We start from the raw sequence: 17508 nt of genomic DNA, 5'->3' as shown, positions 1-17508 counted from the left end.
TATGCCATAATATTATCATATGGGAATAGCCCTTTAAATTTTGGGATGGTCATAGTCCGTTGACAACCTTGGTCCCACTCTGCATTCCGGCTGCTCTAGTTACTGTCTGCTGTCAGTATAATGTGACGGGAAACAGGATTTCATTAGGAGATAGAAAAGTTTAGGAAATATTCACGCAGATGTTCCAAATTCCACTTCTCTTTCTCTCTAGAGTCTATTCACAGAGGGTTTTCATATACTGGAAAGTTTCCCTGTGAAATCTTCCTTTTGTAATTGAACAAACAATTCCAGACGCATTTATATATAGTCTTGTCACAAACTAGTAGCTGTATGAGCGGCCTTGCATTAAATGTTACTATGTGCGGTACTATTGGTGCCACTCCCATATGTTGCACTGTCATACAATGTACAAATAACAATATCATACAGTGCCTATTCATCTGCACCGTACAGGATGGGGCACAAATAACAGTGCCATGTCGTTGTCTAAATAACAACTCTATAAAGTGCTGCCACCACACACTGCAAAAATACTATACTATACAGTGCCTAGTTAGCAGTACCACACAATGCCTAAGGAAATACCACCATACAGTGCTCAAATAATACCAACGTACAGTGACTACATAACCGTTCCATACGGAAATAATAGTAATCTATCAACAGTGCCGTCTACTGTCTGAATAATACTGTTATACGATTAATAGTAAGGTTTATGGGGGTCATAAATCTGTGTGCCAGTCTATTGGTGCCAGCAAGGATGGCTGATGCTCCATACGCAACTACATAAATCACTTGCCCTTAAAGGGGTTGTCCTGGTTTAAAAAAACATGTCTTTCTTCCAAAAACAGTGCCATGCCTGTCCACATGTTGTGTGTAGTACTGCAGCTCAGCCCTATTCACTTCAATGGAGTCAAGCTGCAATACCCAACACAACCTGTGGACAGGTGTGGCGCTATTCCTGGAAGAAAACAACCATGTTTTTCTAATGCTCAACAACCCCGTTAAGACACACCCTGCGTACGAGGCCCAAAGCCTTAGCAACTAGTCCATCCTGTCTAATGCTGCATTTGCTGCCAGTGATTGTGATTGTGACTCTCACAGTGTTACAGTATATTATGTAATTAAAGCTAAATACCGTATTCTGCACTTCTAATATACTTTGTGTTACTATTCCTTACCATTTTCAAGTGCTCTGCTTAGGGTCAATAAATGGGAAAATAATTGTTCAAAACCTGTAGAGACCTAATAAATCTCACAGCTGAGGGTTTGTTACAATTGTATCCAGTCCAGGCAATCCTCTGTGAGCTGAACAGCCTAGATTCCAATCTGATACATTTTACCTGTACTGATACATTATAGCAAACTATCAGGACAGGAGAGAGAGATGAGATTTGTACTGCTGATGTGTTTAACTCACAGATCACTGTCTAGACTGGATACAATTGTAACAAACCCTCAACTGTGAAAAGTTGTAAGTCTGTACATGTTATCAGCCTCTGGGTGTAAACGACAAGGTTAAATTCCCTTGCAGCAAGCAATGATCTTGAAATGGTGAGGAACAGAGAAACAAATTATATTAGAAACAGTAGTGTCACTAGACCCAGGCACCAGGGGCATGTGCCTGGAGTCATTTGGCCCGTGTCGCGGGCCGGTGATTGTCACTTTAATTGCATCCTAGGGATGCGGATACAATTGAAAAGTAGCAGAGAAGTCTCTAAGTAAATGAAGTCGGAGTTTTTGAGTCCTGCGGACTTGAGTAGAAGCCCGCCGGTGCAGGAGGTAGGTGCGGGTGCGATGATGGGCATTGTGGCTGACATAGGGGGTAAGCGTGGATTTGGCCCATATAGATCAATAGTACAGATGACATATGGGCGCTGGATTATGGACCTGTACATGAACCCTTAGACAATAGCATCTGTCCCCTCCGGCTTTATGACGGATTTATTCTCCCCATTGTTTTAACAGCTACTTAACCCTTTGTGTGAGAAGTATGTGGAGTATGCATTGTGTTTGCATTGTGTTTTCTCTGCCTTCAAGAAGTCAAATATTTATTACTGAGAGTCTAAAAAAAGATGCGGAAGTAGTTAGAGGAGAATGACAGGTGAATTTGGATGAATATGGGACAGAATGGACACAGAGGGACAAAGAGGGGAGTGAGACAAAGGGACAGTGAAGTAGGGGGAGGGGAGGAGAAAGGACTCAGGGACAGGGCAATGTTTCTGGTCCCGTCTGGTCCAGAGTCCCATGTGTTTAATGAGACTGTGCACATGTGACAGTCTCTAAAACCACAGGAAGCATCACAAGCTACAAAAGAGAAAGAGGTAGAGACTTAGCAAGAATCACACAGATTATGCGGGAGAGGGAGGGGGGAGAGACAGCTAACTGGCCCATAGACTGACCCAGGGACTGGGAAAGAGGAGTAAGGAGAAAGTGCGAGAGACACGCAACAACCATAGCTAATCCTGCCAGGGGGGACACAGCCAGGAACACTTCTTCTGACAGATGAAGAGACTGCAGGAGAAGGAGAGACTGTCAGAAAAGAGAGAGTGTGAGTAAGAAGAGACAGTGACAGTGCAGGGAGATGTGTGTTATAGGTTGCCAAACTGTGGGGGTACTTGCCATGTCTCTAGGAGGGTACTAGTGGAGAACAGTGTATGATCACAGCCTTGGGGGTACTTTGATGTCATTTATTTGAGTAGGGGGTGTATGGCTTAGAAACATTGGAAAATGTTGTTATAGAGGAAAGCTACCAGCTCGGAGAAGACCGGTTACAGCTTGTCACTCTTATGAGACAGGGTGATGTCCAGAATAAAGACAGTCCACAAAGGGAGGCGACCAGAGTCCTAGAGATTTAGGACAGTGTATGAAAGAAAGAATAGGATAGATAGATAGTATATGGATAGATAGATAGATAGATAGATAGATAGATAGATAGATAGATAGATAGATAGATAGATAGATAGATAGATAGATTTAGACAGTTTGGAAAGTCAACGCAGGTCCATAAATTAAAGGAAAGCTTTTTGAACAACCCCAAATCACCATGAGCACATTGTTAGTTTCCTGCCCTACCTCTCCCCTGTGCACCCCCAGCCCCTCCTCTACCAATGTTGGCCCCTCTCCCCCAGGTGCTCTGGCCCCTGGTTCCACTGCTTTTCCTTGTCCTTCCCGGGGCTTTCTCCGCAGCCTCCGGATACTATACCACATTCTGGAAGAAGAAGGTGGTGGCCAGGTGCATGTGCAGGATATTGAGGGACTTTGGGGGGCACCAAGTATTCTAGCAGGAGTCCCGCAAGCTCTTAGAGATGCAACTGCTTCAAGTGGTGGATATCTGAGTTTTCCTCGTCTGGTGAGGGGGCTTACCCAAGCGCTGAGAGCCGGAGACCCTCAAGACACAGCCACACCAAGGAAGAGAGGTGAGTCGGAGGGATCTGAGGGATCTTTCTACCATTGTCTTCATTTATCTTCTGGTATTTCTCTTAATAAATAAGAATCTAATCTTGAAGCCTCCACATCTTCTCTATCACTACCAGCCTCTCCTGCGCCTCTTCCGGGGCAGTCTCTCTGGTCTGACACTTATGTATCATAACCCTCTATAATCTGCACCATCTGTCTGGGTGTAATCTGTACATTAAGAGAAAAAGGGCTAAGCATGGAGGGATTATTACTTCATGCCATAAAAATTACTTTAACGGGGTATTAAAAGGGTTCTATACACATTGTGGGGGATTGGACTCTCACCGACGGCCTGAGAAAGTCCTAAAACTTCTGGTTAGAAATTTCTGTAAATGGTAATTTCTGAATATGAGAAACCATTTTTTTCGCAGGTGCGATGTCCGTGTGTCACCATGTGAAGCCATTGGACTCAATGACTTCTCATGGTGAGAGCTGGTTGAGTAGAAACCTTTAATGCCAGGGCTACTGTCTGCAGGGCATCAGTGGTATCATTCAACTCAAGGACCCCCACTGTCATGAGCTAAGGATATTTTGCAGTGGAGAAACCCTTTAACCTTGACATTAGCACCATGGACATATGTTATGGCAGAGTGGCTTGTTGGCGCTCCCCCTATCAACCGGGCATTTGCACCACTATCCGACTCCCCCCCAGTTGTGTCCATGTGTTATGAAACAGACCCACCGTACATTCATACAGCACTATATGGCCCCATTACCAAATCATAGTCCACCAGTAGAAAGGTCCAGACTTATGGTCAGGATAGATCAACTTAGTACACAGTATGTATGACAATGTCTCCTATATCTCCTATATCTAGTGGGCTGTTATGTGGCCGATTCTGGTTGGTCCATCTTTCCTAACTGGGCCTGGAGCTCCTGCTACTATTCTCTTCTATAAAATTCAGGAGAGGAATGAGGGCAAACAAGTGCTGTGCACTCTTCACTTAAGTTGGGGGGGGGGGCAGGTAGGGTCCCTAACGTAGGGATGTGAACTATAGGAACAAGGGTATTTTTATTTTTTATAGGGCCCCCATTTCTATTTTTACCCCCTTGTATGAACACATAAATGTATGCTTTATTTAGAATTACCCATAAAAACGATATCTCCCTCTTATCCCTACTTTTGACCCAAGTCCCTCCTTACCTCCCCTGACATGTCTATTTTATTAAATACTTGTATTAACCAGAAAATAACAATTCTGGAGTACCCCTTCTTAGAAATCTGCATTGTGCCGTTTCTCTGTTATTCCTCCAGAATATGTATGAATAAATTGACAACTGGGTGTTACCATTTCTCTTGTCAAAGGGGCGTGTCCCTACACAGTCTCTGTCAGCACTGATTGGACAGTGTCAGACTGTGCAGGGCCACACCTCCAACTGGAAACACCCAGTTCTCAATATATTCAGCAATTTCTTGGAGGAATAACAGAGGAACAGCACAATGCAGAGTTCTAAGAACATATGTTTTTTTCACGGGGAATGAAAATATTTACTAAAATAAACATGGCAGGAAAGGTGACAGCTCCTGTTTAAATGTCCCTCTTTTTGACTTGGGAAATAGATTTGCATTATTAACTTTACTATATTTCTCCAGAAACTATGTGTCTGGTTCCTAACTGTATATTTAACCCCAACTTGTAGAATATCTATCTATCTATCTATCTATCTATCTATCTATCTATCTATCTATCTATCTATCTATCTATCTATCTATCTATCTATCTATCTATCTATCTATCTATCTATCTATCTATCTAATCTGTCTGTCTATCTATCTGTTAGGGCCAGAATTATTTGGACAGTGACACAATCTTCATGATTTGGGCTCTGCTGCACCACATTGGGTTTGAAATGAAACAACTGAGATGCAATTGAAGTTTAGACTTTCAGGTTTAATTCAAGGGGTTGAACAAAAATATCCCGTGAAGCGTTTAGGAATTGCCGCCATTTTTCTACACCGCCGCCTCATTTCAGGGGCTCAAAAGTAATTGGACAAATTAACATTACCAGAAATAAAATGTTTTTTTTAAAATACTTTGTAGAGAATCCTTTGCAGGCAATGACGGCCTGAAGTCTGGAACCCATGGACATCACCACACGCTGGGTTTCCTCCTTTGTGATGCTTTGCCCGGCCTTTACTGCCGCTGTCTTCAGTAGTTTCTTGTTTGTGGCTCTTTCTGCCTTAAGTTTTGTCTTAAGCAAGTGAAATGCAGCTCGATCGGGTTGAGATCTGGTGACTCGGCCATTGCAGAATATTCCACTTCTTTGCCCTATAAACTCCTGAGTTGCTTTCACAGGATGTTTTGGGTCATTGTCCATCTGTCCTGTGAAGCGACGTCCAATCAGCCTGCTGCATTTGGTTGAATCTGAGCAGAAAGTAAATCCCTGAACACTTCAGAATTCATTCGGCTGCTTCTGTCTTCAGTCACATCATCAATAAACACTAGTGACCCAGTGCCAGGCAGCCATGCATGCCCATGCCATCACACTGCCTCCACCATGCCATCACACTGCCCCCACCATGCCATCACACTGCCCCCACCATGCCATCACACTGCCCCCACCATGCCATCACACTGCCCCCACCATGCCATCACACTGCCTCCACCATGCCATCACACTGCCCCCACCATGCCATCACACTGCCCCCACCATGCCATCACACTGCCTCCACCATGCCATCACACTGCCCCCACCATGCCATCACACTGCCTCCACCATGCCATCACACTGCCCCCCACCATGCCATCACACTGCCTCCACCATGCTATCACACTGCCCCCACCATGCCATCACACTGCCTCCACCATGCCATCACACTGCCTCCACCATGCCATCACACTGCCCCACCATGCCATCACACTGCCCCCACCATGCCATCACACTGCCTCCACCATGCCATCACACTGCCCCACCATGCCATCACACTGCCCCCACCATGCCATCACACCGCCTCCACCATGTTTTACAGAGGATGTGGTGTGCTTTGGATCATGACCCGTTCCAAGCCTTCTCCATACTTTCTTCCTCCCATCATTCTGGTCCAGGTTGATCTTAGTTTCATGCTGTTGCAGAACTGGGCGGCTTCTTTACATGTTGTTTGGTAAAGTCTATTCTGGCCTTTCTATTTTGAGGCTGATTAATGGTTTGCAACTTGTGGTGAACCCTCTGTATTTGCTCTCATGAAGTCTTCTCTTTATGGTAGACTTAGATACTGATCCACCTACTTCCAGGTGAGTGTTCTTCACTTGGGTAGATGTTGTGAAGGGGTTTTTCTTCACCATGGAAAGGATTCTGCGATCATCCCCCATTGTTGTCTTCCGTGGACGTCCAGGCCTTTTGGAGTTCACGAGATCACCAGTGCGCTCTTATTTTATCAAGAATGTACCAAACTGTTGATTTGGCCACTCCTAACATTTGTGTTATATCTCTGATGGATTTCTTCATTTTTTTCAGCCTAACGATGGTCGGTTTCACTTGCATTGAGAGCTCCTTTGACCTCATGTTGTGGGTTCACAGCAACAGCTTCCAAATGCAAATGCCACACCTAGAATCAACTTCAGACCCTTTACTTGCTTAATTGATGATGGATTAATGAGGGAATAGCCCATGCAGCCCATTAAATAACTTTAGATAGAATTGCCCAATTACCTTTGGTCAATTGAAAAAAAGGCAGCTACATATTAAAGAGCTGTAATTCCTAAACCCTTCCTCAAATTAGGATGTGAATTCCCCTCAAATTAAAGCTGAGAGTCTGCACTTTAAGCCCATATTGATTATATAATCAACTGTATATTTAACCCCAACTTGTAGAGTTGAAGAGTATCTATCTATCTATCTATCTATCTATCTATCTATCTATCTATCTATCTATCTATCTATCTATCTATCTATCTATCTATCTATCTATCTATCTATCTATCTATCTATCTATCCATCCATCTATCCATCCACACACTATGAATATTCCACTGTGGAGACCCCCGGCAAACAGCTGATTTTGCTGGGGGAAGTGGCCATTGACTGCTCATTTCCCCCTTCCCCTTCAGTGGTAACTACAGGGAAAATGTAGCATTACATGTAACGCTGACACGTTTAGTCCGCCAGAGCGATACCAGTTCTTTGCTAGCGGCTCTCCACTCTGGCTCATTGGAGGGGGTCTCTGTGGGGTTCTTGTATAACGTCTATATGCCCAACAGACCAAATGGAAATGGGTTGTCAACATGAGATATATAAATAAATAATTGTATTATTGTATAATGAAACGTTCTTTACTCTGTGTTTCAATTCGTCACCATTGTTAAGATCTCTGCTTGTTGTCAGTGAATGAAAATATTTTCTTTTCAACCAGAGGCTGAAAAAAACATATAGACCTAATCCTTTGCACAGATGAGCGTTTGCTGCAATGTCTCCATTGTAGGCAATCTTCTGCCCTAGTCATAGAATTTCTATATGTGCAGTATGTATGGATCATGTAGTGATACAATTACCGAGCTCTACATCACTGCAGTCCTAGACATGAAAATCTGTCTGTACCCGGCCCTGACGTGAACTCTTAATTTCATCAGAACAGATGCAGGTTCATAAGATGGGAACAGATGGAGAGATCAAAACATTAATTACTCAGAGAGGAATATCAAGCCTCTTATAATAAACGTCCTTCTTAAAAGAACAGCTCTCAGCCTGGTGACATGGCGGTAATAAACCACAAGTAATGCAGTCTCTCTGTCTCTCTCCCAGGATCTAAGGCTGTCACACGTTCCCAGAGCATCAACAGTGACGTCACCTCCGCGGGGCGCCTAACACGCCAGGAGCAGCGCATACGGCGCCACACGCTGACAAGTGGGATCGACTACAACACGGTACCTAGCAATGCCAAATAGTAACGCCAGTCTGTTCCCAGGGTGTAATTGTTGTCTAATCAGTGGTGAGGGGGCCCATAGCAAAAATCATACTGGGCCCCCCATTATGGTGCCAGGTTTATCCACCCAGGACACAATCCACGCCCTATCCTATCCCCTTGTGCCAATTCCCCATCCCTTTATTTGCTAACACTGCTGTTCCTCTGGGGATGAGTCCTACACAGGTTCTCACCAACCAATAGCAAAGGGAATGGGACCGACCAGGGCTGGGGCTCCTCCCCCCAAGAGCCCCATAGCAGCTGCATAACCTGTCTCTATGGTATGTACGCCCTTGTGTGTTTGTATATTGTAGCAAAAATTATTATATATATAGTACCCCTCCCCACACGCACTTTAGGGTCTATATTATGGCTCCAGACCTCGCATGGTTCTACTGATCCTTATGTAGATCCCTATCAGATATAATTTTGGTTTAGTAGAAATGTGCAGGGTCCTGGTGATACAGCTGTACTAGTGACCCTAAAATGCATCCATAATGAAATGGACCAAAGTGACATGTTGTAGCCTCGATTTGGGATTATTTCTAGTAAAATGAGTCCTCAACTCAACAACCCCTTTCCATATGTCCTATAAGAGCATATGGACGTCATAAAGAGAGAGGTCCACAAAGAGCGACTTCAGCTCTAGTGAACCTGGCCATATATGACATGGCCAGCTTTTCATCTAAATGGCTGGCAATGAGCGGCAGCTTTCCCTGGCGATGACTGTTACCACTGGAGGTCTCTAAAGCCGGACTCGTAGCGATCAACTGATCTCCGGCCCACCTTTGATCGGAAGTGGTGGCTGTATAGAGCGTGCACCCTGTCTCCTGTATTCAGTACAACCAGCCTTACTGTACAGATCCTATTGATTCTAATGTGCCCATACTAAATACAGGAGTCCAGGACACAAAGTGTGCAGTCCGCGAGGACTACGTTTCTACATGTCATGCAGCACGGACCAGTAAAAGAAGCAGAATTAACTGATTGCAGTCCTGAAGGTCTATGTGATTCCTGTCTAATTTTCTATTTGGGGATACACGTTAATAATTTAGTCCATAAAGGTGTTTCGTGGGGGAGCGCATCTCACATGGGAGCAGCTGAGAGAGCCAACTCCCTGGAGATCACTGTCGTTCAGGAGCATATGATGATGAGGATTGTAGTACTGTGCGGTTCTCGGAGGCAGTATCACACATGATGGGCTTAGATACCATGTTTTTGGAAATTCTTTGTTGGCTTCTGTATTTTAGCGCTCACTCCTTTCCGTTTTCTCATTCTTGTTTTGACCATTTTGGTCGCTCTCATCATCGAGGCCTATGAAAGGCAGGAGAGGGTGGGTGACAGGGGCTGCTGGACTGATAAAGGAGGGGTGGGAATGAGCGGTGACGAGGGAGTGTCAGCTCTGCTCGCATAACTTCTCTATTCACACGGGACTGCTGTTTGGAAGCAACAGGCGGACAAGTCTGTGCGGCTCTATCCCTGGAACAGGAGTGGGGAAGGGGGTCACTTAGGGAGACAGCATCAAAGTCTAAACCAGGCGTTGTAGGTACAGGACAGGTGTAGGCACACAGGTAATTTTAGGAGGCTCTAAATAAGAGGGGGCTACGAGGGGTATGTAAGACGGAAATAGGAGAAGAAAGAAACAAAAAGAAGTGGAGGGGAGAGAAGTTCCAATCACATGAAGTCGGAAACAGTAAATCCAGGCAGACGGGGGCTGGGAGGTGCATACAGGTATATACACCGACGCGCCTAGAACTCCTGAGGGAGTATATGCTCACACCCAGTGTTACACAGCTGCCTGGACTGTACAGAGTCGTCTAGTAACATACACGTATGCAGCCATGTATATATACTGTCACTGAGTCTACACCTGTACACACACTATACACACACACTATACACACACTATATATACACACACACACAAACACACACTATACACATACACCTGAGTGCAGGTGATACATAGAGAGATACAGACAGGCACACATAGACTTATTATTTGTTATATTACATGTGATCTTTCCTAACAACACACATTTGTATGGCTGTACAACCTGCTTACACCATCCTCATCCTCCCACTGCACAACAGCCGAGAGGCCCTGACCTTCTACCTGTGGGTGAGTCTCAGCTAATGTATGATACAGGGGTCTATCTATCTATCTATCTATCTATCTATCTATCTATCTATCTATCTATCTATCTATCTATCTATCTATCTATCTATCTATCTATCTAATATCTATCTATCTATCTATCTATCTATCTATCTATCTATCTATCTATCTATCTATCTATCTATCTATCTATCTATCTATCTATCTATCTATCTATCTATCTATCTATCATCTATCTATCTATCTATCTATCTATCTATCTATCTATCTATCTATCTATCTATCTATCTCATATCTATCTATCTATCTATCTATCTATCTATCTATCTATCTATCTATCTATCTATCTATCTATCTATCTATCTATCTATCTATCTATCTATCTATCTCATATCTATCTATCTATCTATCTATCTATCTATCTATCTATCTATCTATCTATCTATCTATCTATCTATCTATCTATCTATCTATCTATCTATCTATCTATCTATCATCTATCTATCCTCTGTTCACCCATGCTGTCAAACTCTATCTTCCTGTCAGTCCTTTCCCTGCTGGCACACGCTGTAAATCATTTAATCCGATGGGGGTTGTAATAACCCAGTATGTGGCAGATTTGTGTGCCTGATACACATACGGTTGTGACCTCTTGTAGTCGGCACACCTTGCTTGTGTTACAAAAATATATATCTTTATTGGATGGATGCCAGAGGCTACATGTGCGGCGTCGACGTTTCGGACGATAAGACCTTCGTCGGGCATTGAGCCGTGCTGGGGACTGGATCGGTGCAAAATATAATGCGTATGTAGCGCTGCTATAGTGAGTACTGGGCGGCTTACCGCTCTAGATGGGCGCTCATGTAGCCTCTGGCATCCATCCAATAAAGATATATATTTTTGTAACACAAGCAAGGTGTGCCGACTACAAATTCTTAACCTATACCCGGATTGGGACCCTACCTCGAGCACCCAAAAGAAACCAGTGCCATCTGAACACAACCACATATGTGACCTCTTGTAGTGTTATGGAGGTGTTATTGTGTTTGTGTCACCCCAGCCTTTACCTCCCTCTGTCTGATCTGACACCTTTTAACTTCTATATTTTTCCTTTACAATTCACAATAACTTTCATGTTTATTATCGTGACTGACGTATAAATGTCAACATTTCTGCACGTTACCGGTGACTGTATTTTATGGACTATAGGAGCAAATCTGTATCATGGTTAATCATCATGTCTGAGTCATGTGTTACAAGCATTACATTATTCAGTATGGATAGAATCCAAAAGTGGAATATGTGGCTTCTGATTGAATCCATATGAAAACAGCGCCGCCCTATCTGCAGCAAGGTGTTACAGCAACCAAAGAAAAAAAATTGGTTCAGAAAACCACTCAGAAATACGTCTCCCATCATGTATTATTACTGAACCTCATTGTAAAATTATCTTTAGGATGCTGTGCTGCTGAGCTGTTGTATCTAAGCCTGTCATGTGTGATACAGCACACCGCACTACACTCCCCATCGTGAGCTGAAACTGAATTTGTTATAAAATATTTTTTTGCACTTTCAAGTGTTAGTACAGTGGCCCTCCAGCTGTTAAAAAACTACAACCCCCAGCATATCTTGATGGAAACATGAGTATTTTTTTTTTTTGTGCAACAGCGGAAGGGCCACAGGTTGGAGATCAATGCTTTAGGTAATTGCCCTTAGGCTGGGAAGTGGCGTCCACAGAAAAAGGAGGACCCCATAGCAGAGATTAAACTGGGCCCCCATTATAGTGACCGGCTTTGCCACCCAGGACAGAACAGCTGGGTTTGTTTGCCCCTTCTTTCCATGACTCTTGGGCCAATTCCCCTGCAGTTCCTCTTGAAAGGAAAGTCCTTCATAGGCTCTCGCCACCGAGGAGCAGAAGACAATGGACCAACCAGGACCGGGTCCCCTTCCTCTAAGAGCCCCATTCCTCCTTGGAAAACACGATCGTGGACATCCTCATGACCATCTCAAAAAGTCACCCTGCCCACCATAGGGAAATATTGAGGTTATTTTTCAAAAATCCCATGAGTGCCACCACGTGTTTCCATGTGGCCCCAGCTTTATGTGTTATTGCCCGCTATTTGTGGTAAAATTGCTGTAAAACCCTGACGCAACGGCAGTGTTTTTTCTATAGGGTAAAATGTTACAGCAAATGTAAAGGTCAGAAGGGGTGCGCGCAACTTATTCTGTTGCTGTTTCTGGGAACAGTGGTCCTAGGAAATGTGATGTCTCCTATCAGCTAAATCATCCCTATTGGTAAGGGGAGTAATTTGTCCACGCGGGGTATATCAGGTTTCTCTGGTTATTGTTAGTACATAGACATTTCTAATCTTACAACAGTCGTCTCAGAGGCCACAACTGATACTTATCTTGGTGGATCTTATTCATTTACTAGGATGTGACTACAAGAAATAATAGGCAGCGGAAGGAAATAATTCACTGACAGAACAAGACTGTGGAATAATTACAGTATATCCAAAGCTACTGGCAAAATAACCACAGGGGCGCTGACACCGACTTCTCATGGGGCTCCTACATCCCGCAGTTCTGTCATACGTTACATATGTGGTCAGGCTATCGATCTATCTATCTATCTATCTATCTATCTATCTATCTATCTATCTATCTATCTATCTATCTATCTATCTATCTATCTATCTATCTATCTATCTATCTCATATCTATCTATCTATCTATCTATCTATCTATCTATCTATCTATCTATCTATCTATCTATCTATCTATCTATCTATCTATCTATCTATCTATCTCATATCTATCTATCTATCTATCTATCTATCTATCTATCTATCTATCTATCTATCTATCTATCTATCTATCTATCTATCTATCTATCTATCTATCTATCTATCTATCTATCTATCATCTATCTCATATCTCTCTATCCATCCATCCATCCATCTATCTATCCATCTATCTCTTACATGCGCCAAGTATTCAGTAACGCCCATTTTTAAAACAAATTTGCATAAATGTGACCATTTATGTGGCCCCATTCTCTGGACTTCCCATCAGAATCGGGACTGTCACCTAGCACCCTATATATTTATCCATCCATTAAATTAAACCTCTGAGGGGCTCAATAGCTCTACATAACCCCACAGCCCATTGGTTCTGGAAATAGTTGGTGGTAACGCAGTCATCAATTTGATATTCTGATGTGAACCTTGTCAGGATAGAAGATCCTTTTTGTCTGGATGGTTTCTGAATTGTAACTTTATAGCTCAGAATTAATAAAACGATTGCAGAGTTGAGTAGGACTATGTACGGTCACTTCTTCCACCTCGGTACCTGCACATCCGTTCTGCTTTGGACCCTCTTGGTAGAACATTCCTGCGCTGCTCCTTCACTCCCCGCCCCGCAATGTCACGAGAAGCTGTGAAAACTCTCTATTTTTTCCTACAGCTGCGTCGCATGAAAGAATTGGAGCAGGAACGAGACGCTCTTCTAGACGGTGTCCAACTGGTGGAGAGGGCGCGAGAATGGTACAGGGAGCGGTTACAGAAATCCGAGCAGCAGAGGGACTGGCAGGGCACCCCGGTATGGGGAGCGCCACTTACGTTTTTGTGTTGACGCGATGAATTCTGTCCTTGGTTCCTCATCCATTACATCATGTCCTTCACTCTGTGCCCTCGTTCGTAGTGTATAGAAGTTTCCCTGTGCTACAACTATTTCTGTGCCCCCCGTAGACCTCATCCCTAGTGAATGTTCTACGGACTTCATACCATGTAAACTTAATACAATGCTGTTTCTTATTCTTAGGACCAGGCCCCACCACCTCCACTCCTTGGCTCCACGCTTTTGGTGCAGATCCAAGAAGTAAATAGATTCTTGAGTGGCCTCATCTCATCTTCCGAAAAGGTGCCAGCTCCCTTAAAGGGGTTGTCCAGTTTTATGTAAATAAATTCCCATCTTGCACATTTATGGCATATGCCCAGGATATACCATAAATGTGTGATTGGTGCCGGTTCCACCTCTCGGACCCTCCCGGAAAGACCCGAGCAAACGACTGCGGTAGCATTCTCCCGATATTTGAGGGTACCAGGGGTGAAATTCTTAATGTGTAAGATGTGAATACCCCTTTAAATCAGAATTACAGTTGAGATCTAACGTACCTGTTATTCATGGTATCTACCCAATTAGGTCAGAACTATGATCAGAAACTACAACTGCATGATAGTCTGTGGTAGTCTGAAACACACCTCTTGAATCATCAGAAGCCCAGGCTGCTACTCTATCACTCCCCCATGCTTTACACTGCAGCTCTGTGTGCTCACATTGGTTGCTGTTTACAAGCATGGGTCCAGCAGGAGGTAACAGTAATAGAGTGTGTGGAGAGGGTTTCCTTACAGTGAGTGTAAAATGATTAAAAATACCTGTCCTGACCTGGTCCTTCTTACACAGCTGCAGTTTGTTACACTGTATCAGTCTGTACAAATCTGTCTCCGGTCTGGGACGTCAGGCTGATACATTGTAACAAATCTATACATAAACTAGACACATAGGAAGTAGCCCTGTAGTCTGGACCTGGCAAAGCCAGTGTAGTTGTTGCTGCTACTTTTATAGTATTTTTTCATGACATTGGTTGTATCATCTTTGTATATTAGGAAAATCGGAGACAGTCCCCCTACTCAACAAAGCCCCCTGATACCATCACCACACTAAAGTACCAGAACCAGCTGCTCACCAGGGTAAGTAAGAGATGAGCAGAGACGCAAGGATATTCATATACAGGTTTACCCTGCTATAGAGTTGATTAACCCCTTAAGTCCCTGTTCACACTGAGTTTTTTGCCGCAGTTTTTGATGCGGAAACCGTGTCCGAAACGGCGCCAAAAAACTGCTAAAATCGCCTCCCATTGATTTCAACGGGAGGCGGAGGCGTTTATTTCCTGCGAGTGGTAAAAACTGCTCGTGGGGAAAAAGAAGCGTCATGCCCTTTCTTCAGGCGTTTTCTATTTTGATATGACCTGCCCTATTTTGGGTCACTCGCGGCTTTTCGTATGATTGACTGGGGTGGTGGGGGTTATTATTTTTCATTATCATTTATCAAAAAAAATTATATTTATCTTTTTATGATGTGCCCCCAAAAAGGGCGTTAAAGACCTTCAGGGAACTTAATTGTTTTACAGATTTTTTTTTTACATGACTTCCCCATAACTGGAGCGACTATAGTCCATGTTACGGGGGACAATCGTCACTATCACGGCAATGCTGGATCTGAGTCAACGATTGTTCCCATGGTCCCATTATGTCTAAAATGTTCGTAACCCTTTATGGTTTGGCCCAATGCAAAGTATTTGGTCTTCACTTCTGTAGATAATACTCAGTAGTCACATCTCTGTCATCTCTGTGTCCTTACAGGAGCTCTCCATGCAGAATGAAAGGATATGGAAGCTGCAGAGAGAGAATGAGGCTTTATACAGAGAGCTGGAGGAGCGTCATGTACACCGAGCAACCTTTATCTGACACCGGACGTGTATAGGACCACTGACGGGGTGACTGCGAGGACGTGTCCATTCATGGTGGCCCTTAGCCGCCCGTCTACAGTGAAGCACCCTGTCCTCCGGCCATCAGGTTATATAGCAGAGCATCTTTCACAGCACTGGACCATATACTGCGTGTTATTAATATTGGCCTGCAGAGCATCTCTTCCTGTCTGACATGAACCCTGCAGAATGTGTCAATGACGACAGAGACCCGCTCAGCGTTACAGCTCTAAATGAGACGATCTGAATAGAGGATTGATTGGTTTCGCGGCTGCCGGATATAACAATGACCAGTTGTCCGCAGAGTATCGCTCCCTACCTCGCAAGAGATGCTCAGCAGCAATGTACACAGAACAAGAGACTGCGATAATGGGGCCCTCCATAGGGTTATGTATAGTTAATGTATGGTCCATACACTACAATATGGGATCTCAATAAAGACGATATAGTCGTGGTGACAACACAGCCCAGTATGGCTTCATCTTATGAGTCCCATCACCACTTTGACACTTATTTGACCACCACTTCCAGTAACCGGAGTCTCGTTCCACAAAGATTTCCGCCATTTTGTAGCCATATGGATTAGATGTGTTGCGTTTCACAACTATGAAGACTTGGGAGTGTTCCACTCGGCGCAGAGATCGCGGCACCATCTATAATGTAGATATAAGGGAGCTGTACTGTAGATAGAGTTGTGTCTTTTATCGTCCTCTTATTCCGCTAACTCGTGATTTAATATTTGCGGTTTCCCACATAAACCAAATTGCACCTTTAAATAAATATCCATATGGTGGTAAATGGTCGATTCCCATGGCTGATCCTATACGGATGTGTTAGAGAACTGCATCAATAGCGTTTACCTCAGGGTCCATGTACATGACACAGCCACATGCCGATAAGACGGTACGAAGAGTCCCTATGGTCCCATGCACTCCATCTGCCAATGCATGGTGCCTCTGTGGGGACGGGGTCCTGGGTGGTATACGGCCCTGGCAGGTTTATCGCGGAAGAGATAGAATGGAGACAGAGCACGAAGCATCAAAAATGTTACAACACGTCCTGCCGCAGCAGACCAATGAACCCTTCACAATATCAGACAGTTACAAATGGCTGTTGATATTTGGCTGCCTCGCACTTTCACCGGACAGAGTCAGGGGCGCTCCACCCTGATGCAGTGGATATCCGGTAAATTCAGGCCTACTAGGCCGCACCTTGCTGCACTGTCTCACATGGGGAGGCTCCCGCCTGTCACCCGCAGTCCGCTCCATGACCCACGGACTACGGTTCACTGTCTTGTGGTGGTCACACCACGCGCAGTCTCAGCTCACTTTCCAGCACTTCTCGCAGCCGTTTTCCTTCTCTCGTTCGTTAGCCAGGTTCCTCCTCTTCCACCCGAGGACTGAACACTCACTGGCCTTTTATACCAGCAGCGCCACCTGCAGCATCAGGATGTGGCGTAGCCACGCTGCGTCATCCTGGCGT

The 17508-nt window shown here is 44.2% G+C and overlaps 1 protein-coding gene across 1 annotated transcript; it reads left to right on the top strand.

The window, feature by feature from the left end:
• Positions 1–2394: 2394 nt before the first annotated feature.
• On the top strand, positions 2395–16824 carry SAPCD1 (suppressor APC domain containing 1). Its single transcript, XM_075834483.1, has 6 exons — positions 2395–3419; positions 8200–8321; positions 13944–14078; positions 14301–14399; positions 15146–15229; positions 15902–16824. Exons 1-6 carry the CDS (start codon positions 3047–3049, stop codon positions 16004–16006), a joined length of 918 nt encoding a protein of 305 aa, XP_075690598.1. The 5' UTR covers positions 2395–3046; the 3' UTR covers positions 16007–16824.
• Positions 16825–17508: the final 684 nt, after the last annotated feature.

This window comes from Rhinoderma darwinii, chromosome 8 (genome assembly GCF_050947455.1).
Source record: "Rhinoderma darwinii isolate aRhiDar2 chromosome 8, aRhiDar2.hap1, whole genome shotgun sequence".
Classification (NCBI taxonomy): Eukaryota; Metazoa; Chordata; class Amphibia; order Anura; family Rhinodermatidae; genus Rhinoderma; species Rhinoderma darwinii.
This window is presented reverse-complemented; position numbering and strand designations above follow the sequence as displayed.

Excerpts from the sequence above, each read along its gene's own strand:
- SAPCD1 (XM_075834483.1), top strand. The coding sequence starts at position 3,047 with ATGAGCACATTGTTAGTTTCCTGCCCTACCTCTCCCCTGTGCACCCCC. Across the intron at positions 14,079-14,300 it reads GGGACTGGCAGGGCACCCCG|GACCAGGCCCCACCACCTCC; the intron begins GTATGGGGAGCG and ends TCTTATTCTTAG. Across the intron at positions 15,230-15,901 it reads AGAACCAGCTGCTCACCAGG|GAGCTCTCCATGCAGAATGA; the intron begins GTAAGTAAGAGA and ends GTGTCCTTACAG.